The sequence below is a fragment of the Struthio camelus genome, chromosome 2, assembly GCF_040807025.1.
Source record: "Struthio camelus isolate bStrCam1 chromosome 2, bStrCam1.hap1, whole genome shotgun sequence".
NCBI lineage: Eukaryota > Metazoa > Chordata > Aves > Struthioniformes > Struthionidae > Struthio > Struthio camelus.
The window spans coordinates 39,145,140-39,170,237 of NC_090943.1; the positions used below are offsets into that span (position 1 = coordinate 39,145,140).

The 25,098-nt window shown below is 47.8% G+C and overlaps 4 protein-coding genes across 8 annotated transcripts in view; all 4 read right to left on the bottom strand.

The window, feature by feature from the left end:
- HOXA3 (homeobox A3) overlaps positions 1 to 7,672 on the bottom strand; it is a 44,832-nt gene extending 37,160 nt beyond the window's left edge. For 3 of the 5 annotated variants that reach the window (XM_068935218.1, XM_068935217.1, XM_068935213.1), the window contains exon 1: positions 7,331 to 7,470. The gene's annotated coding sequence lies outside the window, so the exon portion shown is untranslated. Of the gene's footprint in view, positions 1 to 7,330 lie in introns of all 5 variants that reach the window. The other 2 variants (XM_068935212.1, XM_068935215.1) reach the window with 2 other exon arrangements.
- On the bottom strand, positions 9 to 3,342 carry HOXA6 (homeobox A6). The gene is made up of 2 exons (XM_009676430.2): positions 2,766 to 3,342; positions 9 to 1,426 (listed from the first exon to the last, which is right to left on the bottom strand). The coding sequence occupies exons 1-2, from the start codon at positions 3,199 to 3,201 to the stop codon at positions 1,167 to 1,169; spliced, it is 696 nt and encodes a 231-aa protein (XP_009674725.1). The 5' UTR covers positions 3,202 to 3,342; the 3' UTR covers positions 9 to 1,166.
- A 901-nt stretch (positions 7,673 to 8,573) lies between the features above and the next one.
- HOXA7 (homeobox A7) lies at positions 8,574 to 11,925 on the bottom strand. The gene is made up of 2 exons (XM_009676422.2): positions 11,375 to 11,925; positions 8,574 to 10,320 (listed from the first exon to the last, which is right to left on the bottom strand). Exons 1-2 carry the CDS (start codon positions 11,748 to 11,750, stop codon positions 10,037 to 10,039), a joined length of 660 nt encoding a protein of 219 aa, XP_009674717.1. The 5' UTR covers positions 11,751 to 11,925; the 3' UTR covers positions 8,574 to 10,036.
- Positions 11,926 to 17,669: 5,744 nt separating this feature from the next.
- On the bottom strand, positions 17,670 to 20,862 carry HOXA9 (homeobox A9). Its single transcript, XM_068935224.1, has 2 exons — positions 20,227 to 20,862; positions 17,670 to 19,072 (listed from the first exon to the last, which is right to left on the bottom strand). The coding sequence occupies exons 1-2, from the start codon at positions 20,771 to 20,773 to the stop codon at positions 18,834 to 18,836; spliced, it is 786 nt and encodes a 261-aa protein (XP_068791325.1). The 5' UTR covers positions 20,774 to 20,862; the 3' UTR covers positions 17,670 to 18,833.
- Positions 20,863 to 25,098: the final 4,236 nt, after the last annotated feature.

The following is a 25,098-nucleotide window of genomic DNA, read 5'->3' on the forward strand; positions in this document are numbered from 1 at the left end:
GCCTTGATGCGTATACACGTATATTTGTACACAGCTTCACACGCACACTCACACACTCACAATATATATAATGCATATATTAGACAATATTTTCTCTGCGCTCATTTTACTTAAAGAGAACTCGAAATGGAAGGATTTTATCGCAGCTGCTGTTCTTTAGAGTGTCTATAGCTATATATATATTTTTTTCAGTACTAGGAAATGCGAATGTGAATTGAGATACCACAAAAGCGGGGAAGAACATTCCCGAGTCAATATGACAGTTACTTTACTTTTAATAAAAATAAATAAATAAAAACCAAAAGAAAGAAAGAAAGAATTAAAGAAATAACCAAGCCCATGAATCTCCACGAAATGTAGTCTATAATTCAGAGCCCTCTCCGTGTAAAGCTGAGTTCACCGAAATCTCAGTGTTAGCTCAACGGGAACCACAGAAGTTCGCCCGCCTTAAAACCTCTTCCCTCGCTTGTCCTAAAGTTTAACCGCGAGTTTTTACTTTAATACTCGTAGTGCAGATTAGACAGTTTAGCGGCATTTAAAAATCTCCCTGCGATTCACCTTTGCTTTAACTGCAAGTTCATACTCATATTTTTATATAACGATTTTTTTAAAGAAATTTTCTTCTTTTTGCGATTTAAATGCTTATACATGTGTAAAACTTTTTTTTTCCCCCTACAAACTATAAGCTCCCAAACACAACACGAGACGGCCCGGCATAGCCGGAATTAGTGAAAATGTAAAACCAAGATTTTCTAAAATTTCTCGTATTTCTACAATATGAACATTCCTAATTAAAAAACAAACAACAACAAAATCACTCCCTTATCTGTTCTCACACAGACATGCCATGGACACTCACCCGCACACAGATGCTCACTTCAAATATTTAAAAATCTGAGCCATTTCTCAAATACTTTAAGCAAAGCCATCTATGCTTTGGGAAGGTGGTTATATATATACACGACACAGCTCGAAAGCTTAGACTTCTACATATATTAAAGAAAGTCACAGTTGACTGTAAATGTATATCTTTTAGCCAAGCCTTTGGGGAATTAATAGACTGTGACAAACCTATAGGATTTTAGTAGCCGAAGGAACACAAGGTACATAATAGTGAGAATAGTAAGCGCTAAGGAAAGGCCTGGTAGCGTTTATTAAATATGATTCTACTCCCCTGACTTTTCCTCTGTTTCTTCGCTGCTGGGCTGTGCGGAATTTATGAATTTGTTTTCCTTTTTCCATTTCATCCGCCTGTTTTGAAACCATATTTTAATCTGGCGTTCAGTAAGGCAGAGAGCGTTTGCAATCTCAATACGTCGTCTTCTGGTTAAGTATCTGTTAAAATGAAATTCCTTCTCTAACTCTAGCGTTTGGTATCTGGTGTAAGTTTGCCTCCCTCGTCTCCCGTGAGATCCATATACTGTACCTGTAGAAGTAAAGACAAAATGATCGCATTGGACAGGGCCCAGGGATTTTCAGATCAGAAAGAGTGGTTAGTATATTCTGCCTCCTTTCGCAGGCACTATCACACGCGGTGGTGGTGGGGTGCTCTGGTTTTCTGAAGGCTTATTTCCCCCCTTTTCTCCTGCCTGAAGAGCTGTAAATACGGGTGTGCATCGTGCTTAGGGTCGATGGGGTAACTCTGATACAAAGAGCCTGTAAGCTGGACCTAGGAAAAGTGAAGTGGGTAACAGCCTCATAAATCGCTGAGCAGTGCCTACACTCTGCACGTCGAGAGCCTGTGTGCGCACGCACACACGCACACACACACACACACGCACACACACACACGCACACACGTGTGTGCGACCCAGGGAGTCGCACGCATGTGTGTGTGCGTGTGTGTGCGTGCGCGCATACATGTGGATGTGCGTGTTTACACAAACACCTTCTATTGCCATGGCTGTGATTATAGAGGCTCTGCAATTTAGGTATAATTATAGACATCAGCTTAAGATCATAGAACAGCCTTTGCCATTTGCTCCGGAATTTATTGCACTGAAATGCAAAGCAACATCCGAATGGTCTTGCTAAAAGTTAAACTTTCCCCAAAAGAAGCACAACCCAGAGTCCAGCAAACAGAAACCCTGGAGGAGGGCAGGGTAGGGGAGTTACTAGCAAACACTGGAAGTGAACGTGTTAACGGGATTATTAAAAATAAGTGCCGCTCCAGGACAATGCCAGCCGCCCCCCCAGCCCCCAGCACCCCTCCCAGGCAGAATAGTTCCACTGCGTGAGGTTCACTGGGAAGCCAGGGGAAATGCGCGGTGCCGTGGAAGTGCGCACACGGCCCCAGAAACGTGCTCTCAATATCCAATACTGACACGCTAATGAGCTGGGGGAGGGGGGCCGTGAGGAATGTGCCACCACTGCATGGGAGCCTCAGCGCAGAGGGCATATTCCTTACAGCGCTCTCTGACAATGCAGGAGCGAAGCAGGGGCTTTAGGCTGGGTTAAGGAGAGTGGTGAAACAGCCTTGCTCCTTCCTTGCTTTTCTTTTCTTTTTTTTTCCTTTTTTTTTTTCCCGCTGCTTCCTAAGGATCCCTCAGTAAGTTTTACCAGATAACCCACGAGCCGGGCTCTCGGCCGCTGCTCCCAGGGTGCCAATGTGCCAGGTCTAAAATAACCTGGGAAGGTTTCATGTTACACATTGCCCTGCAGGAGCCATTTCTCTCCAGCAGTCTGGACTTTATCTAAGGAAAAAAAAAAAAAATCTTGGGGAAAGAAACTTTTCCTCCCCCCTCGATTTCATTCAAATGACTTACCAGCACAGGAGTTCATCCGCTGCATCCAGGGGTAAACAGGACTCGTGTACTTCCGGTCGGTGCCTTCGTCATTTACAATTTTGGTTTGCACGCTGCTCGATTTGTATTGTTGATCGGGAGAAAAGTGCAGATAGTCCCCGTGCCCCCTCTGTTTGCCACTGCCGGAGGGAGAGGCGCTACTAATTTCCTTGTCCGAATAAAAACAAGAGGCTCCATACTCATAGGAAGCCCGATTGCAAGCAATGACGGTGTTGGACTGTTGGTAAAAACAAGGTGAGGTGTAAGTCTTGTCCTGCAGGCTGCTTGCCCCGTAAGAAGCCGGAAAATGCCTCAGAGCATCATAGCCCGCCGGATAAAGGGGGATCTGCCCGAGGAAAGAGTCCTGGCCACTGGGCAGGCTCCCAGGGAAAGTGGGATTCACAAAATAGGAACTCATTTGCTCGCCCCTCTCCCGGACCGTGATTTGTTGTGTATTAGTACATCTGGCTATAACTATTAGTAGTCATCGAAGTGGTTTGTTTCTGGATGGCCGAGCGCCAAAAGCGACAGCAGAAAATAGGAGCAGCTGACGGCGGGGCGGCCAATGGGAGCGCGCGCGGCGCCCGCTCCCCCGGGGCTGCCGCCACCGCGCCGCCAACTTACCGGCAGCCCCGGCCCCGCCGCGCCGCCCCGCGCCCGCGCCCGCCGCCCCGCGGCCCGGGCCGCGCGCCCCCTGCCTTGCGGGCGGGCCGGCGGGGGGTGCGAAGCGGGGGGGAATAATTATAATAATTCCTAGCAGTGCCCCACTCCCCTCCGGGGATGGCTTGCGGGGGTGGGGGCAGCGCTTAAAAGTTGGCACCCCGCTAAGGGGAGGGGGAGGCGCAGGGCGCCCCCGCGGGACCGCGCCGCCGCCGTGGGCAGGGCGGCCGAGGCGGCCCCCGGTGGAGGGAGGCGGTGATGGATGCTGCGGAGGGAAAGTTTGGAGCGGGGGCAGCACGTGAAAAGGCGGCGGCGGGGGGGTGCGCAGCGCCGCGCAGCGCCGCGCGGGGCACCGGGCTGGCTGGGCGCTGCCGGCCCGTGGGTCCCCGCGGCCGGGATTTCGGCGTTTCCCCATCACGGTGCCGCCGTCGTAGTCCTCCTGGTTGGAGGCGATATTCCGTAATCGCCCCTAAAGTGAGATTTCCCTTCGGAGCGGGAGGAACCCGCCCCATCTCGAAACCCAGCTTTTGTGTGAGGGGCTAAATTAAGGCACATCCTCCGTGGAAGAGGTCTCATATCTTCATGAACACGCCGATAATTACCGCAGGGGTTATGGTTGGAGCAGGAAGCAGTGGCCTTCGCGGGGGGGGGGGTGCTTTTATTTTGTAAGAAGTGCCTCGAAAGGAGCCCCTCGGAAGGGCTGGGCAAGGTCTCCGGCGCCCTCCGAGAGGCTCAGATAAAGTTTCACGTGTCTGTTTTCCCTAAGTCCCCCCACCAAAGTCGACCTGAGTGTATCAACCTTAAAATTCAGACACGAACCAGTAAGACTATTCCTAATTAATATAGCCCCGCTAACGAGTTAGCAGAAGCCAATCCCTTTCGTTGTTGCTCCAAATAATTTGATTAAATACGGATGTGTTTCTTTAAGAGAGAGGAAAAAAAATCATGAAACAAACATTTCCACGTTCATTTTTCATCATGGCAGTTACCCCATAGCGGAAATATAATTCTTGGCCCAGGGCAGGGACAGTAACCGTGCTGATGAAATTCGCTGAGATGCTTTTAATTCAGCCGTAACCCTGCAGTTCCTGGAGATAACATGAGGTTGTTCATTCCAAGCTGTGTTTACCCATAATACGTGCCCATTACAACAGATTGAATAGCCTAATTTTAAACGTGCTCTAGTGGAAAGTGACATTCGTAAGAGCTCTGTTTCCTAAAGTAGCTTTAAAACGAGACTTTTGTTGTTGTTGGAAGACTATTTATCTCATTTCCGGGAGCAGATTACGATACCTATAAAACAGTAGTGAGTTAAAACATCTCGCCACAATACTTTGTATTGTTCACAGCCTCAGCTGGACTTTCACATTCAGATGTCGATTGCCTCCAATTTTTTTCAGCTTCCTTAACCTCTTCATGCAGGCTAATTCATAAACACACCTGGTAGAATTACATGCTAGCTGCATGCTTTGGGAGGTCATTTAGGAAACGTGTATTTACTGACAAGCCAGCCTTCCCCGGAAAAGTTTTTTACTCTGTGCAAATAGAGCTAAAAAAGGGGGAAACAACAGCAAACAAGCACACAAGACAGTAAATACAAAGCCGTATTCAAACGAGCAGATTTTTGCAAAGTGGGTCAGAACGAAAACGTACCGGGAAAAATTAATACCCGGAGCGTGTGAAACCCACCGCACGTACTTTAAAAAGTTGTGGCTAGGCGGGCTTTTGATTTAATCCATCACACAAACTACAAGTATAAAAAAATCACGCGAGGCTTAGTCGTATTCACATTTTAAAGCATCGGCTACATATTGGTTTCATTTTGTCCTTTTTTTTCTGTTCTTTTTGCTTCTTTCTTTCTGTCTTCCGAGTTACTGTTTGCGTTTAAATCAAACTGTCGAAAGCCTCACCACAGCCATCGGAAACATTTCTTCGTTGATCCCATAATATTAAAAGGAATTAAATTTGCACATTTGCCTGCCTGGGTCGTGTTAGAGTTGTTACAGTGACAGCTAAACAATCTGCGCTGCAATCTTCGCTTCAGTCACATTCATGCATCCTTTCCGCTCCTCCCCCTACCCCCAGAAAACCCCGAATTACAATAATCTGCAACTCCCGAGCTCTGCCAGGAAAATGTCCTAGCTAGGCACATTTCGTAGCAATTTTCCTTCACCGTTTCCCTCCGGAAAGCCGAAAGGCAACCGTCGCGTTTTACCATTGCAACAAAGTCACACTTTGCAACACCCATTTATTTCATCTGCCTTTTATTTGTTTGCTGAAAGCCCCGCACGCGGAGCACCGAGCGCCTCCTCCTCCCGGCACTGCGCCTTCCTCCCCTCGCCCTCGCCGGGAGGCAACTCCAGCCACCCTCGGATACAGGTGCGGGGGCAGTTACCCTCTTAAGCTTAAAAGCCTCCTTCTCCTCATGTATAAATCCACTTACAAATCCTTCTCATGCTCGGCAGTGTCACAGAAAACAACCTTTAACTAATAGCCTCTAATCCAAACAGTTTGGGCAACGCGAACCATTGTTTAGACTAGATTGATATTAGGGACCTCACCGGGGGGGATGCGAGCTCACCCTACCCAGCCTGTTCCCAATGTGATATTTTACAGTTGACAGACATCAAGGTGAAACCGGAGGGGAAAGGGAGGGGGGAAGAGCCAGCTCTGCCGGAATATCTTGTCCGTGGCCGAGCCGCGTTGTTCCCTTAGGTGAGATAGGCCGATATTTTCTTTCTTTTCTTTTTTTTTTGGGGGGGGGGGGCGGAGGGGATGTCTCCAGGAGCCCTGCAGCTCCCACCACTGCCCTTCCCAGGGGCCGCGGGGGCCGCTGCGCGCCCGCGCCTGCCTCCGCCTTTCGGCCACGCCGTGGCAGCACTGAGCACCCGCGGCTCCGCAATAAATAATCCGGCGCTCGCTGCAGCTCCAGTCCGGCGGATACCGCAATGCAATGCAAATGCAATGCTTTATCAGCCCGGCCGGCACACACGGCCCCGGGGCCAACATTTCACGCGCTCCAGCGGCTCCCTGCTAAGCGCTGGAGCGGAGAGGCAGGCGCGGAGGCGGCCGCGGCCGCGGGGCCAGCCCGGGGCGGGCGGCGGGGCTCCGGGGCGCCTTCCCCGCTCCGCTGCCGCCGCCGGCACCGGCTGCCGCCGCCTCTCCCTCCGCCCCGGCACGGCATCCTGACCGGCACAGCGCGGAGCGCAGCGGGAAAGCCTCATCGCCGGCTCTGAAATAGGGCTAATTGCTGCAAAGCGAGCTCCCCGCACCATGAATGCACACGCTACCTGCGCAGGGGAGCGCCGGGAGTCCTGCTCCGCTGGACCCACTGCCGGGCACAGCTAGTCTATATGCAGGGGTTGCTCTGATAAAGAAAACCAAAAGGCACGTTCGCACTGTTCTCCTGCTCTAGACATAACCTTTCCCCTGGACATGCCAGGGAGAGAGGAGACATTGTGCTGGCTGGTGTTTTTCTGAAATGGTCAAAAATAAATACATCTACATTTCAGCTGCACAAATTAACCTCAGGTTAACGCTGCGGAAGAAAAATTAGTGTTCGGGAATTTTTGTTTCGTGCTGGAAAAAAAAAAGACAACTCGGATTGATGCTGTAAACCTGAATCCGAATGTCACAGCAACCCCCTGGCAGATACAAACAGAAATAAACTTCGTGAAAAATCCACGGCTTCCTCACTAAATAATAGAAAGTAGGCATTTTATTTATGATTATTTTTGCATGCACAGGTTAAGTCAAAATAAACTGAGTTGCAAAGACATCTATTTTTGGCCGGTAACATTTCCATTTGGTACAATTGCACACGTCTAATATTCAAACGTATTAAAGCATGTTTCACTGCTTACAGTAGTGTCATATACATTTCTCACCTTTTAGGTTCTGGCTCACAGGAGCCCCTGCGACTTTGACAGCTGTCGCTTTGGCTGCACAGGAGACGAATCGCCCTCCTTTTGGTGCCAGAAGAAGCAGGAAATTAGCCAGGTTGCAAGTTGAAAATCTGCCACGCCAGTGCTTTGAATCCAATATGCCACACCTTCCAGCGGGGGAACTGGAAATTGCCATCCCGGATCTGTGTTCTAGGCGGCTGCTTATGCCGAACCTCCGCACACTTTGTTCACTATTGCCTTACAAAGAACAAATGAAATGGGGATTGAAAGCCAGAGAGATCCGAAGCAGGACAGAGCTCAGCAAAAGAATGCGGCTCTATTCTCGCAAGGGAAATTATAAAAAAGTTCATGTTCACGGTTACCATCCACATGACCGACAACGACCAATGGAAAAACCGAACAACTCATAAAGTTGTATTGCAAAGTTGTAAATTTTCATAAACAACAACGGATTTATGGCCTTTTCCTCATCACTAAGAAGAGGCAGGTCTTAGAGAGGCGCCATCTTACCACAGAGGCAGCCCTGGAGTTTTTTTAAAGACCTAGAGTTTGTACTAATTTTATTAAAATCACAATTAGTGCGTTGAGCAGCAACTGAAGGTACTAGAAATAAGGAAGTTCTGCGCAAATGATGCTCTTATTGTACCTGTATTTATCTGATCTTATAAAGGGACTTTTCGGCCTTTTTTTTTTAATTATTGAAAATATTTGATCCCGTTGATGTTCTGTGGTACCTGGCAAAAATAATACGTTTTCTCAATCAGGGTGATTTTCCCTCTTTTTAATCCCACACTGATGCCCCCCGCCAGGAAAAAGCCGCACACACAAACCACACACGTACCCGAACAGATCATTTACACTTGCAACTTTCGTATCGCACTTTCCGTTTATTACCAAATATTGTTTCACTGCATGTGATTTCGACTTGGTTACGGGCCGCCTGAATTGGGCTTATGATTTCAAGAGGACACTGAAACACAGTGGAGGGAACCCTCCCATAAAGAAGGCTTTCCGCTTTATTAATCAGCTGCGCTGGGGACAAAAAAAAATCACCAAGTCGAGATAGAGAAATTGACTGATTCCTATCAATTCATCACCTTGGATTTTTTTTTCCTTCCTTATTACTGGGGAAAAAAAGGATTTATATGGTCTAATTTCTGTATTTGCCTGTGTAAATTATTTTTTATGCTTCCTTCGAAATGTTTCCCTAATAAAGAAACACAATTCATTGTCAACAAGCATATTTATTTTCTGTGTAACATAAAACACATTTATCGTTGGAGATACTTGAACACGGTATTACTTCCAAAGAGAGTTAACAGACATTTTTTTTTTCCACTTCCAATACTTACACGGCATATCCAAATGTTCACAACGAACACATCGAAACACATTGTAACATACAATTTTTGAATAAACTTTAGCCAAACCTTCAAGACGGATTTATACAGAGTTCTTAACAATACATCATGCTACAAAGTTTCCATATTAATTACATACTTCCCAGTCTATGACATGATCTTACAAATGAGCTCCAAGACAAATATAAATGACAAAAAAATCGTTCAAATATACAGTATCTGCTATTGTAGGAAAATTCACGGTATTACATATTAACACATTCGGATAATGAGGACAAACAGGTTTTTGAAAGGTGGTAACATGGTCATTTAAATTCACTTTTCAAATAACACTTTCAGTTGTATAAGTAAGATCAACCCAGACTAAGAAAATGGCCTTTAACAGAGGCAGTCAAAGGTAGAAGCCAACGGAAGATATTAAACCGCTTTGTACAACATTGGCCTTGTTTGCTTCCTCACTCGGAATAGTAAAGAATCGAGAACAAAGATATATTGCAGCATATGTTTTTCATTTATAATTGCTTTGGAATAAATATATTATTTTAAATTTAAATATATTCAGCCTTTTCGGTACCAAATTCTATACCAAAGCTATTGATGCATGCTTCTCGAACGACTACACTTACGTTTCTAAAAGCATTTTGCGATTCACATTAGTATGTTATCTTCTTTTGACTACTAAAATACAGTATACTTTCGAAGATAGGTAGGCGGAGCAAGATATATAGGTAGTCTGGAAAATAGGTAGTACAAATATTTGCTGTAGATTGTAGTGGTTTGTGTAACATCTTCCCCCCACCCCACTTGCAGTTTAACCATTTGTTAGTGTAGCTGTTAGTTATGATACTTTTATAACAGTAATTAAAAAATAAAGAAATAAACAAGAAGTGCAGAGCTACTTATTCAAAATTAGGTAGTTTTTCTTAACGTGAACCTAATGCACTTTTCCCCTTTACAAATGATTGGGACTACTGAGTCAGGTAGTTACTTCGGAAGGTCACGGTTTACTGTAAGTGCAAGCAGCAGTTCTCCCACCGAAATGTCCCCTGGACAAACTCACCCAGGCTTGGGTGAACGAAAACCAAATGATTGTAGGATGCTCTTAGGAGATATTACCAACGGGTTCGGCACAGGACAGGTTTGGGGAGGATGGGAGAATGGAGAGGGGGCTGGAAAACCAGCCCAGAAAATGCTGTCATGGTTGCAAACGCTCGCTTGCGGGATACTTATAAAATGGAACTGATTTTTTTTTTTCCTTTAAAGGGAGCTTTTACAACTGTCACGTGCATACATTATACTGAGGGACTGATTCCTCGAATGGGACTCTTTAGTCCTCCTCTTCTTCGTCTTCTTCCACTTTCTCCACAGACGCTGCTGCTGACGTGGGCTCGTTGGGAGCCGGAGTGCTGGAGCTCTCCTCTTTATGCTCCTTCTTCCACTTCATCCTCCGGTTTTGGAACCAGATTTTGATCTGCCTCTCCGTGAGGCAGAGGGCATGGGCGATCTCTATCCTCCGCCGGCGAGTCAGATAGCGATTGAAGTGGAATTCCTTCTCCAGCTCCAGGGTCTGGTAGCGGGTGTAGGTCTGGCGCCCTCGCTTCCTATCTGGACCTGAAAGCAGGCACACACGTCCAGGAGTTAGGCAGGAAGAGGGCTGGAAAGTTTTTTTCTTTCTTTCTTTCTTTCTCCCCCCCCCCCCCCCCATTTTTGGTAAAGAAACAACAAAACAAACAAACAAAACAAAACGGCCAAGCGAGAGTCAATAATCTCCTTCTCTCACTTCTAACCGCCCCCCCCCCCACACACACACTTTGCCCTAACAAAGGCATTTCTACTACACGACCTGCCCTGTTCAGGCAGGGCAAAAATTAAGTTGCTCGAGACATAGAAGACGTGGAGAGAAAGCGTTCAGGAGAGGAGGTGGGGGAGGAAATTGCTTTTGGGAGGAGGAACTTTCCCCCCAGGCGATGTATTTCCCTAAAACCTTCCAGACTTTCGCATTTCGCAAAGGAAAATAAAAAGCTGGAAGGCTGGGCTGTATTTATTTTATTTTCATGTCAGGGGGCTCCCCCACACCCCCTCCTCCTCGGCCTGAATCGTAAACAATACATCGCATTTAGCTTCCAGAGGAGCGCTCTCGTTTTTCACAGTCTCGCCCCCCCACCCCCGCGTTTTCCTGTTTAGCGAATTTCTATAGATTTTTATCTCTATGGAAAGGGCAGGGGCACGAGAGTGACATGTCTCAGTAACGCTGGCTGCAAAACTCCTCGCCAGCCCGGGCCCCGCTCCTGAGCGCCCCTCTCCCCTCCGCCTTCCCCACCGAGCAGGATTTTGTACCCAACTTGTGCAGAGGGCAGGGGAGACGCTCACCCGTGGGGGCTCTGAGAGCACGCAGCCAACTCTCCACATTTCTACAGCAAACAGCGCAAATAAACTTAGTGCTAAAAATCCATAACAAATGGAGTTAAATAAATTTACGAGGATAGAACCCATTAATTGGGCAATAAAAAGTTTTATGATACTCATTTACATACAATGCCACGGGCTTTCTACGCAATGGCGCCTCGGCTATAATTAAAACCATAAAGGCTGCGCTGATAGTAATTTTGGCGACACGCTTTGCCTGGCTGCCACAGCTCCAGCAGCCCTCTCCGCTTGCCCCTACCTGAAGACCTCATCCAGGGGTATATCCGGAAATTAGCCTCAGCCTGGTTGTGCAGGTTGCTTTCCTCCGCTTTCTCACAGCTGGGTTTGGTTAGGTCATTGCAGAGGACGGGAATGTTCTGATCAAAAGAGGAACAATGCAGGTTGTAGGCATCAGAGCCCAGGCTGTATCCGGAAGAGAACGGGCTTTGATATATGGTACTGTTCACATTGTACAAGCCGGGCATGGAGGAGGCGAAGGCACCCGCGCCTGGTCCATAGCCGCTTCTCTGGGAGTTGCTTGCAAAGGAGCAAGAAGTAGGCTCTGCATTTTGGAAAAGAGAAGCCCCCGCCGTATATTTGCTAAAAAGCGCATTCACATAATACGAAGAACTCATAATTTTGATCTGTGATTTGTTGTCCGGCAGGCTTCAGTGTCGGTTTTACGAGGTAGCGTGATATATGATAACATTACACCCCCAGATTTACACCAAACCCCATTTTCTTTTGGACTGAGCTGCCTCCAGCACGTGACCGGTCATATGACGCCGCCCGCCAATCCCCGCCCGCCTCACAGGTGGTGCCGGCCGGGGGCCGCCGCTGCCCGGCCGTGGACGGGGCCGCCGCCGCCGACGGCTCGGCCCGGCCCGGCCCGACTCGGCTTGGCTCGGCCCTGCCCGGCTCGGCTCGGCTTGGCTCGGCCCTGCCCGGCTCGGCTCGGCCCGACTCGGCTCGGCTCGGCCCGGCCCCGACGCGCAGAGCCCCGGCGCGCTGCCGCCGACGGGGCCGGGGGGCGGCAGGGATGAGGCCATGTGCTCCCCCCCCGGGAAGGGGGCGAGGCAAAAAACTTCCAGCCGGCCCGTTCGTCACCCACGCGGGCTTTTCCCTCCAGCGAGGGGATTCGTGAAATGAGTCTGTAGCGGGGTCCGCCGTCTGCCGGCGGATTCATGGAGGGTGTCCCCGGGCTGCGGGGTAGCGCCTCTCCCTCCGGCCCCCGCCGCGCCCCGAGGACCAGGGCACCCGAGGGCCAGGCCCCCTAAAAGCAAGGTTCCCCAAAACCAATATATAGAGGGTATAGGACCCCCGAGGGGGGAGGCTCCCTCGCTGCAGCCCCGGCTCCGCTTCTGCTCCCGCGGCAGCCGGCGCCCTTTCTAAATCTCTGCCTGAACCTTGAAAATCAAGGCTGCAAGCGCGCCGGGTTCACTCTGTCTCCCAGAGTGAGCCCGTCCCTTCTCGCAACTATTTTCTCCGCTGGAGGAAAAAATAAATAAATAAACCCAACACAAAAATAAACAAGCCGTAGCGAGGACGCTACTTCGCTACTTTCTGAACCCCCTCCCCCCCCCACAAAAAAAAAAAGTGACTGGAAGGAATTGCCATTATAGGGCTGATTCTGGTCTCAGCCGCTTGCTTAATGCCCCTTTTACCTTTCAATTGTACATACCTTACGGTCCTAAGCTTTGGATGGCAACGTTACCCTTAGATCACGGGTAACGTTACGGGTTTTCTAAACACTCCGCTTCCCAACAATGAGAACGGCTTTCCATTGAGGATGCTGCACCGTGCCCTTCCTTTAAACGGATCGTAAAATGAGTTTCCTTCCCTCAGACAGGGAGTCCTGGTAAAGACAGCTTTTACTGCCTGCCTGTATTGCACATCATAAACTGGAAGGAGCACAATGGAATTGCCCCGGAAATTCTCCTTTCAATTATAGTTTGGTGCCCTGTGTACAAAGACTTTCTCAACAGTTAAAATTGTTCTTGGCGATTTTTCGCACAGACCCTAAACTTTACGTTTGGTAACCGTGGAATACCCTCTCCCCCGCACGCACCCCTCAACACACACACACCCTTTGGGGCTCTTTATGGGTCGTTGTTGCAACCCCATGAATATAGGTTATTGACAGGAGCAAATAAATTCTCTAAGGCGAGATCCGGGCAATACTTGTGCTTCAGCGTATGCAAATGTAGTCCCTGTATTTAGATACTTGCCAAGTGTAGATTGGCCGATGAAAATGCAGTTATTATTTGCAGGCGCAGGGGAGAATCTGGAGAACGACCCTTTCATTCATTTATTTATTTAAATTCGCCAATATTAGACAATATCCCTGCAGTTGCAAAGCGCAATGTGGGAACATTCCGGCAGAAAAGACTGCTGGAAAGGAATAGAGGCCCAAGAAGTTAAACGAATGCGAAGCAAACAAGACTACGACTAAGAAGATCAAAGAGACTGAAGTCGATGTCTTTAGACCAATAAATTGCTCCTCTGGTGACAACATACCAAGATGCAAGAAGAAAGAAACAGCAAATATAACCAATGTCTAGACTTAAATATTGATAATGTAGGACTGAGTGGAATAGCTGTGCGTTTGTATTTTGGGCTCTCTGTTTCTGTAACATATGCATGTTTATGTATTTATCCTTGTGTGTGTATATCTAGTACCGCCACCTTTCGTAATCTTTTGCTTTCAGCCCTTTCTGCCGATTCCTAAGAATTCTCAATAAGTCTTCACGGAATAAAACTTACCGGGAGCCCTAGACATAGGTCCCCACCACTTCCTTTACTCCTTCTGTCCCCTGCTTGTTCGTCAAACGCCTGAATAACGCTTACCTCTGAAAGAGAATCTTAAATATGTCATTCTGCCGCATATAAAAAAAAAACCGCTGGGTCCCCGCTTCTCAAAATGGACTTTTCATTTGAACATATTTTTGCACTCGAGGAAACCATGAACCACCACAAATCGCACGATTTCGGTGATCGCAATATTCTCACAAGCTTTAAAAAGAAACCTCTAGGCGGGATTAATTTCATTTATTTTTCGCATGACTCTGGACTACTCCTCTTTGCATTCTGAGCTTTTCTGGAAAGTAAAAGGTAGTGATAAAATGGTGCTCATAACTTCTAAGCGACCTGGGAGCACTACAAGATTATGGTTTGTGTGTGAAGCAGTATCTTGATGTGGCTGATACTAGACAGGATTTTGTTGTTTTGAAATCTCTTCTCGCCGTAATTTACCCACGAAGATAATGGAACATACTGTGTTAAGTTATTACTTAGTATGACGAGGCATAAGCACTTTTTAATCTCAATATCATTTTACTGCCCAAGGAAAAAATAATTAATCATAGCAAGTTTATCAATGCTATTGTAGACAAACATTTGATAGGAAGGCTCTTATTAGAAAGTAGGGAGTGGCTGTTACAGTTTATCCCTAGAAAGAATTAAAGCTTTAAAATGGTGTGGGGAAAAAATAGCACAGTATTCACATTCCTTCCCAATGCTGAATTTCGATTTAAAGACATTGGCTTTGATTTAAGGAAATGTAAATAAAACACAGAGAAAGTAGTTCTGTTACTGAGTACTATGCAGCGATTTATTTACTTGTCTGGCATTGACTTGAAAAATATAACATTCATACTTCAGACCACATTTTATGTTTGCCTTCCTCCTGCCTTTATTTTTCTTCCAATTTCTTGTTCCCCCTCTCTTTTTGGCAGCTAACATCTGAAAATACACCACAGTTCCCCTCTAAAGTTCATTCCCAGAACGCAAAACCCAGAACACGCACAACGGAAAAAATACGAAAACGGCTCAGGGAAATCAAAATAAAAGGCTAGGAGAAGTTTAGAATGACTGTGAGAGACATGTCAAGTTTGCAGAGCATCAGGCTGTTAGCATCTGTATAACTACAACGTGTCCCACAGAGCTGAAAATGCTTGGGACACAAGCAGGGATTTTTATTTGTCTCGAAGATAGCTGTTGCAGAATTTCACTCGCCGGTAAATAATTTTCAATGTAGGGTTTTGAATGTGCACAGTCTTCCACGCAGCTACGTCTTGGGCTCTGCAAGGCGACTTTCGTCTTGAAAATCATTTATTTGCTTTGCTCCTCGCTCTCCATGCGAAGCTGCCCCCTCGCAGACCCTCCTGGAGGGCTGCCCAAGGGGAGCCGGGAAGCAGGCAATGACTTTCCGTCCATCCTGCCCGAGCCCTGAAATTCCCAGTTCTCTAAATATTACATTTCTCACCAGCCCTGCAGGAGACCAGGACACTCAGTCTGCAGGCGCAGAGGTTCATCGGGGAAGGGCTGGTATTTTTGGAACGGGAAAGATAAGCTGGCAGCTCGCCGCTGTGCCAGGGCTCCATCCGTTCTCTATCTACTAATAAGAAATGCTTCACTGTTTTGAGGATAATAAATGCAAAAGGTCGCCACAGAGTAAGCGTTGCCTTTACAACCCCTGCATTGCAACGCAATCCTGACCGCGGCCTGGGAAAAGGGCAAAAAAACAGGGGAAAAAAAAAAGGGAAAGCAATAAGAAAGCCCCACGGGCCTTTGTTAAAATCAAATCAGTGGTTTCGACCCGAGTTATGCTCCCATAAAGTCGACATTTTAGGAGGGCGGCGGGGCGGCGGCCGCGCGCTGATGGCGGCGGCGGGCCCCGTTTCGCGGGCGCGCAGCGCCACCTGCCGCCGCGCGGCGCGCAGCGCAGCGCCCCGCCCGCGCCCCGCGCCGCCCCGCGGAGCCGGCGCCCGCGGAGCAGCGCCGCGGCCCGCCAGCCCGCGCAAAGATAAATGTCCACCGCCCAGCCGCGATTTAAGAAGGGGAAGGCCAATAAAAGGTTGTTATTTCCGCTCGCCCGCTTTATCTAAAACAGCCAGACAAAACAAATGAAAAGGCTTTTGTAGAAAATCTTAATTGTGGCTGGACAGTTGTAAACTCATTAAGAGCCGAATTCCAGACAGTTTGCAGACCCGTCATTTATTACACACTCTTAATGCTGATTCTTTGAAGTTGCCTCTGTCTGCAACAACAGAGGGCGTCCCAGCATCCCCAAATACTGGCTCAGGGATCAATTAGAGTCCTTTTTGTGTGTGTGCACACCAGAACGAGCTCCCTTTCATTAATTAGCACTCATCACATCTTACTCTGGATTTCTTTTTTTTTTTTTTTTTAAGGTGAAGCAGAATTAATTTTTCCCCCCCGCGGTTCTGCACATCTGTAAACTTCTGCCGGCTCCCTAAGTTTTTGTCTTTAGCCCTGCAGCGTTTTACACCCCATAAACGGTTACAGCAGTCATTTTCTTTTATTGCACTGTATGGCTCTGAATTTTCCGAACAACAACTTCTGCCAAGACCATACGTCTGTTCCGTCTTATTTTGCTTTAAATATATATGTATGTAAGTATGTGCCCGTACAACAACAAGGCCTTTATTATTCGGCATATTCGCAAACAGTGTTTGGTGCTTGTGCAGAAGTGTGTTGGGAAGCATATTATGGAGGATATCCACTCCGAGCAGTAAGATGTCCGCCCCAAACAAGGGCAAATTTCAGCAAGCTCACAGACTTCGCTCTTTTCTTTTGTTACTTAGCTTGGTTTGGCTTGGGGCGGCGGGGGAGGGGTGGGTGCAATGGGGGGGGGGGTGTGTGGAAATCTTCCACCCGAAAGAAGCCTTCTTTATGTTTTTTTTTTTTTTATCTTATTTGCCTTCTCTGCTCTAGTCTGCTGCCAGCCTAGCTCCTTCCTTCGGCTAAATCAGCGAGTAAAATTGACACCATAAATTCTGCGATAATTTTCAGTAAATTTTTATATATACGTGTGTGTATATATGTGTGTATATATATATATGCATATATAATCTGAGGAGCTAGTAAAATACATCGTGTTGTTTTTATTTGCCATGGGACATGTGAAAGGGGACAAAAATCGCAAATGTGAAAGTAAGGGAAGAAAAAAATGGATGACATTTAAAATAACATATTTTGCATGGGCAATTATCTCCAGAAGGGGATTTAAAATGGACGTACCGATAAGGCGAGCCTTTTCACAAAGCTTGTTGAAGTACACTCAGTTCTGGACGTTTTATTGTAGGCTAATTAAACCACCTCAGCTTAAATGTCTCTGCCTAATCTGATGTACATTATTGTCCACACTAAAGAACAGCAGGCATTTTGATTTAGTCTTAAATACCCCCGCTCTGCCAAACAAATTTATTAAAAATATGTTAACTTCAGAGCATGCCCCCCTTCGTGTCTGAAAGAGCTTCCTTCTTACATTGCTAAGCACCGGCTTACGAAATTATATCCGGGAGGGGCGAGTTATGCCTGCTCTCAGTGAAGCAAATAAATTTAGGACCTAAATCCGCCCAAATTATAATCTCGGGTCTGCGTTTATAGAACCGTTTGCCTTGGCTCAGAAATAATAACAATAATACTCCCCTCCGCAGCTGTCATACCCTTGAGATGCCTGCTGTCTGATATTCGCAGTGATATGGAAGAACCCCTCTTAATAATCTTAAAACATCACAAAATATAAAAGAATCAATATATTTTATTTGGCAAAAAGTTAAATATCATTTCAACACAACGATTTGGTCAGTAGGCCATGAGGTAACTATTTCAAAATAGACAGCGTATGTTCTGCATCAACATAACTTCCCAGATTTATTTTTTTTATAATCGATACAAATTTACAATAACCAAATGCAGGTTTTTATAGTGTATAATTTATTATCAATAAAATTAACCTTCATTACAATAACCATCAAATTATTTGATTAAAATTAAAACATAAACGATAGGTAGTTACCTTTTTCACATATACGTATAGCTCCGAAATCTGATAACTGTTCACTGGTGCAAAAACAATATTTAAGCTAGTCTGCTTATTTACTTTTTTAATATATAGATTATATATACAACTGACAAAGACAGTACTATATATATCAACTGTGCATACTAAAATGACTTGCTTCGAAATATTTTGAGAACCGTAATTCCTAGACATCCCGGACAAACTTTTTTTCTACTTTTTTGTGTTTAAATTGGTATATATAATATATAATATATATTTTTACAATCAAAGGTTAACTGTCTAATTATACAGAAAAGACTTAATACACTACAGAGCTATACTCTATGCAATTTTTATAATAAACAACCTGAGTTCAAATTGAATTCTAGCTTACACAATTACATCCGGTACAGCACCCAAGCACATAAATTGAGTCACAAACATAATTACCACAATAAAACACAGTGTTCAAGTATTAGAGCAGAGCTCTCTCTGCCGCGCAAAGAGCGAATAAAATTAACTACGTAGACTAAACTATACAGTCCGTAAATAGTTGTGCATTATGAAAAGGTAGTTTTTTTGTTTTTTTGTTTTCTTTTTTTTTTCTTAAGTGAAGAAACAGGTAGATTTATACAAGCCAGCTAAAGAGCCTTTTCGTGCTAATGCCCCCTTTTGCTTTCCTATTAGAAAATTAAAAGTCTTACTGTACCTCTCCTGGCAAACTGGCCTCTCCATGCTATTGTGACAATCAAGGTACAATCATAATCAGAATTTGCCATAGGGAAAAATGAGGCCTGGACCCAGATGTACTGTATGGTAGGGCTCGAGGGGAGGAATTTTTTTGTTGTTGTTTTTAACTTTTGTTGTTTCTTTTAATGTATGCCTTTTCAATTTAACCCGCGTATCACCATCATTCGTCCTTTGCTCGGTCTTTGTTGATTTTCTTCATTTTCATCCTCCTGTTCTGAAACCAAATTTTCACTTGTCTCTCAGTTAAGTTGAGGAGTCTGGCCACCTCGTATCTACGGTCCCTGGTGAGATACATATTGAACAGAAACTCCTTTTCCAGTTCGAGCGTTTGATGCTTGGTGTAAGGGCAACGCTTTTTCCTGGTGGACCTTGCGTGGAGCCAGTTTGCAGCTGGATTATCTACAAGAAAAATAGCAGGAGAAGTTCAGGCTCGGGATGGGGGGAAGGCGGGTGGGAAAGGACTGGGGAGAGGAAAACCACGCAGCTCCGCGGTTTGGTGTCCTGGCTCCAAACCGACTAGGTATCCCGATATCGGGGTTTACGACATTCCTTTCATTTCCCTAGACGTACAGGATGGTGGGACACAATGGGATCAAAATACAGACGCATGGAGAGGTCACACGCAACCACACGCGGCGGAGCCCCTCCGCCTCCGCCTCCTTTCTCCTTTTTTATTGTTTGTAGGATGCAATTTTAAAATCCTCTTTCGCCTCCTCTCCCTCGCTCTCTCTCTCTCTGCTAGCTCCCTCCCTCCTTCCAGTCCTCTCCCCCCTTACACACACACACACACCCCTCAGACTGCTAGCCCGGGGAGTGACCAGACAGACCAGAATGTCATCGAAATTGCTTGACTTTTTTAATTTTGACCTTCTCTCGTGTCATCACGGGCAAGACCCAAGGCGCTGGCGAGTCAGTCTACAGCTAGCATAATTAAAGTCTCGCCTGCTTAGGACCCTTATTTGCATGGCGTTGTTAGCAATAGCAATTCCGCGGTGCTCTGCTGTCTGTCCAGTAGTCCTGGGAGCTCCCAAGATTTTCCACCGGGAATAAGGGGGGGGGGGTGTATGTGTGTGTGTAGGGGGGGTGGGGATCGAGCCAACGACGAGGTTTGCGTTCTCAGCCCCAGGATAAGCACCCTCGCCCGGCAGCCGCCGCAAAAGATCAGCCTTACATCCAGGGCTCCCTGAGCCCCCTCTCCCCGCGGTTTGCTCACTTCTGCGAGCGCAGACGAAGCAGGGGGCTGTGGACACGTCCTGCGGAGTTTGCTCGGGGCGAATGGGTCTGGGGGTGTTTTTTTTTTTTTTAAGTTGTTGTTGTAGGGTGGCTTTTCGCTTTTCTTGCAGCCTGGAAAGCTCGAGCCCTCCTAGATCCCATTTTAGCAGCCTCAGCAAGACACGGCAGGCTTTTGCAGACTCCGCACCGCCCGTAGCGGGAGCGGCGGCGGCAGCAGCAGCAGCAGCCGGTGCGTAGCCACGTAATTAGCCCGGCACCTCGACACCTCCCCGCGGCCAGCGCAGCGCCCTGAAGTCCATTACCCCTGCAGTCCCACTTACTTGGATCAATCTGTGGTTTCTCTCCGTTTGCCTCACTTTCTCCATTGTTTTCAGAGAATGCGCCTTCGTGGCTTTGCTTATCCCTATCAACTGGAGGAGAACCACAAGCATAATCAGACAGAGACAAAGTGTGAGTGTCAAACGTGGTACAGTCACCCCTTCTGGCCGCCAGCGGTTCAGGTTTAATGCCGTAATGCCTGCTGGTAGGTAACCCGGGGAAAGACAAGGAGCCCGGCACAGGCTCAAGCCACGAACGCATGTACCTGCCGTCGGGCGGTGCCACGGGCGCCTGGTGGTGCGCGTAGGGGTGGTAGACGGCGGGGACGCCGCTGGCGCCGGCGGGGTGCGCGGGGCTCCAGGGGGGGCCGAAGACGGGCGCCTTGGGCTGGAAGCTGCAGGGGGCCAGCTCGGGGTGCTCGGCGAGCGCCGGCGGCCGCGGCGGCGGCCCCAGCGGCGCGGGCGCGTAGCGGGGCGCCGCCAGCTCGTCCCCTTCCTGCACCAGGAAGGAGTCCACGTAGTAAGTGCTGAGGGTCCCGGGAGCCGACATGGCGCGGGCGCGGGGCGCCGGACCCGCCGCAATTACGGGGCTGCGGGTTTCACGTAACAACTTGGTCCTGGCGAAGAAGTAGAGTCACTAATAAGTTGAAGGCTGCCTGTCAGCCTATTGGCTGCCCGGGTCACGTGGCGGGGGAGCAGAACAATAAAGTATAAATCAGTCCGCAGGCTATTAATGGGTCAGTGTTTTCCAGCCATAATTTTTATAGCGAGGCCATATGTTTTTATGCAAAGGGATATTTGAGTTATACGGCAAAGTTTGTTTTAATTGTGGCCAGCTGAGATTAAAAGATCGGATTCCGAATTACAACCCTCCCCTCTTTCTTTCTGTCTTATTTTTTGTCTTTTTTTTTCCCCTAAGCGGACTATTTTATATCATAATTAATCATCCCATCAGTGGGTCGTGTTCCCTGTGAAAAAAAAAAAAACAAACCCTTCTGATCGGAGACCTTCACATAAAATTATACAATAATTGAAGCAATAAAAAGGCAAAATAGCATTTGCGGTATACTGTATTTAAATATGTATTTATTATATTTCATAAGGAGTTATTGTTTCAGGAGCCACGGGGTTGTTATTAAGTCAGTAACTATGAGCATACTCATTTGCATCGCTGTGTTTCACAGCAGTAAAAATTTACGAGTGCCTGGAAAGGTTAAATTATACTATTGTGTTTAGTTTGGGAACTAACTGTAAATAATACTGTTCCGTTTAGTACAGAGCTCGCTGGGGCTGGCAATGAGGAGCCAAATTCAGCATACCCCCTTTCCGAAACTGCTGCGCAGTGCCTACCCTCGCCGCCCCGCTCGGGGAACGAACAGGGGGCACCTTTCCGCATGGATACTGCAAATTCGCACTTTTGGAGACGCCAAAACTCGCCGGCGACCCCCGAGTCCTCCCCGCCCCGGCTGCCCGCTGCGGGCACCGAACTGCGCTTCCCCCTCCCCGCATCCCAAGCGGGCAGAAAGAGGCAGTGACCGACCCCCCCCCCCACTTCCCGCCCCCCGCATCCTGGCCGCCGCCCGTGCCCTTGGCCGGGCCGGCGGCTCCGCGGCGTGGGGCTGCGCGGGCCGCCGCGGGGCTCTGCGGCGCGGCGGCAGCTCTCGGCGACATTTCGCAAGTCCTCCTCGCCGCAACGGAGCTGCAGCCCTCGCCGGGACGGAGCCGGCAGAGAGGCAGGAGGGGAGGGGGGCGGCCCTGTATACCCAGCCGCTTCATTCTTAAATATGCACCGAAGAAGCAGAGGGAAAGGGGAGAAAAAGCCCTGTCTTGCCCGCTGCCGACAGGCACCCTGCTTGGCAGTGCGGCTGTGACAAGGGCGCTTGCTTTTGCTTGTACCGCATTCTGATGAATCAAATTTATGTGCAAATATAGTTATTTATTTGCTGGCACGTCCTTTGACTCCAGGACAGCATCAGAAGCCCAGCGGAGGGTTACTGTGCTCTGCAGAAGGAGGGGAGGGTGCGCGGGGGGAAAGGAAGACGCGGCCAGATCCAAGTCCAGTGCTATGAATTAAAGCGGTGGCTGGACATTTTGCAAATATGACTGTGGACTTCGTGATTTTCTCCGGCGGATACGCACGCTGTTTATTGCCTGTTGTTTGCAGAGAAGTGTGGTCGATAGGATGCAGGGGGGGGGGGGACCAAAATCTCCATAAGAGGCTCCATTTACTGGAAGTATATTTTATGGAAAATAGAGCCCAGCAAATGGTAGGGACGGCTGACTAATAATTAAAATCACATGTAAATATTGTGCATGCAAAAGTGTGGTTCTAATTAGTTTTACATCGCTATGTGGGCTGTCTCGCTCTCTGTGTGTCTCCTTCTCCCTCTCTCCCCCTCTCTCCTTCTCTCTTTCTTTTTCTTTTCATGTCTTCCCAACAGTTTAATCAGAAATCTTGCAGACATCCTATTTTAACAACGTTCTGTCTCCCCATTTGGGATTGTAAAGGCCCATAATGAAACTATTATCCCTCCTTAGAGTTAGGGAATTGCAAAACAGTTACAAGAGCTCCACAAACAAGAAGCCCGTTATTTTCTAAAAATTAAAAAAATGCAAATAAAGATCTCCTCGACTATTTTTGTGGCCATTGTATAGACATGCAGTAATAGAAAAAAATAATTGTATTTCTTTCCTGGAAAGACGGAACTCGACGTCATTTGTATTTATTATTAAGAGTCAGCTGTGGTGAAATGTGATTGTAGAACTTCCTTTTTCCATTCAGAAAAAATAATCTTAGCTGCAGGAGTCCTGGATGTTTATATTCGAATTTGGGTTCTCAACTTGCAGCGGGTTTCATTTTTTTGGTTCCTCACCAAAAATAATAGCAAATGAATAACAATAACAATAACGTTTAAAAGAACGTGTCGGTATTTTTATTTCCCTGTATTTTTCTTAAATTGTTCACTGCCAGCATCCACGTGTCAGGAAAGGGTTTACAGAAAGCAAGAGTTAAAATATAGCGAATAATTACAGACATTTTTCACGCGGTCAGGTTGTTGATAATAACACTCGAGCTTTCGCCTCTCTTTTTGTCCTTTTACAGCGTATTTCCCCCGAAGTACATTTTACAGACGAGCCGCGAGGCTTACGAGGAGCAGCATTAGCCTCATACAACATGCGTTGCAAATAATTTAAGGATCACGATGACTTACACATATGCAACAGACCACAAACAGGGCAAAAATACACGTTCACAACAAATCGTAATATGAAATCAGAACAATTAGGAATGAAGCACTGTTTTAGCAATCGCGGCTAAATAGAAATACTCCCTGACCTCCATCCCGGCATAATCAAATCAGTAAAGCTACAATTCCGCTGGCTGTTACCCCCAGCTGCAACAGGAAGGACTTCGTCATTTTTAAGTAAGGGGCATCAGTAAGTGCTATTTCATTAGCAGTACACTACAGAGCGGGTTCATAGGCTTAGGGCTTTCGGGGAGGATTCTGCAGGCATTTGCGATCTCCATTGAACTGGAAGTTCAGGATCGCCTTTTCCCAGGGTTTCCTGCCATTGCAAACGTTTCTTACGGACTCGCCCGTTCTGCAAATACACAGAGGCATTTTGGCACAGCGAGTAGAAAAAAAAAAAGATTCAGATTTTGGGGGAAGCAATCCAAAATCAGAATGATGCCATTCAAGTGGGAACTAGAGCACAGAGGCAAACCTATATACAAAGGCTATATAGGCACGCACATACACGCATATGTACCGTTAATACAGTCCCTGTGTGTACATAGACGCAGCAGAAACCCCGTCAGACGCGCAGTGTGTACATAGACAGACACAGGCGCTTATAGTTGACTGCAATGCAAAGGTCTGCTCCTGAGCCAGCCAAGGCGTCTCTTTCTAAAAGGATCCAGCTAGGGATCCAGCGAAAATCCGCTTTCCAAACTACTCCGAGTTTCTGCAGCTCAGTTGGGAGTTTCAGAAAAGTTATTTTTCTTGTTTAAACGGGAAAAAAGGCCGCCACGAACAAATAAAATACAAGAAAAAGGAAAAAAAAAACAAACGAGGGTATTTTTCCTGCTCCTTTTTTCTCTTTTCTGCTCTTCTTTTCTTTTAAGGGTGTTCCCCTCTCCCAGGCTTCCCCCCAGATCCTACTAGCCAGGCGCGGTGCCGGGCTCCGCTTGGAGTGCGAGCGGAGCCGGAGGCAGCTCCCGCCCCGGGCGCGCCGCGGACACAAAAGGCGGCGGCGGCGGCGGCGGCGGCGGGGGGCCCGGAGAGGTCGCTGTTGCCCGCTCCGCCTCGGCGGAGCGCGGGCCGCGGGCTCGCCGCAGTCGTGATCGTCACCGAGGCCTTGCGGGCCGCGGCCGCCGCCGCGCGCGGGCCGCCCCGTAGGAGCGGGCCCGACGGGCGGCCGCACCCGCGGAGCCCGCTCCCCGGCGGGCCGGCAGGCACCGAGCCGACCCCCCCACTCCCACACCGGTGCGGACCCGGCCCCCGCAGTGCGAAGGGGGCGAGGGCTACGAGCAGGGCCAAGCACGGTGCGGTCTGCCCGGTCCCTGGCCTTGCGCTCCGGGGCCTTGCTTCTGTTAGTGCTAAGCCGTGGGGCAGACTTGATCTCTCCCCGAGGCAGGAGAGAGCCTTTTGCTCTCTCTTTTTTAATAAATCCAGACAGAAAAATAAAGAGTCACCACTCCGCACCCCCCAACCCCCCTCGCCGCCGGAGCTCGACCCACGACTAGCAGAATGCAAAAACGCACCTGACCTTGAATGCAGCCTGCAAAGAGATATTAAAATCCCATAGCAGGCAGGGACTCGCTTAGGATCTAGCTAACCTTGAAGAACTTGTCAAGCTTCCCCCCTTGGCTGC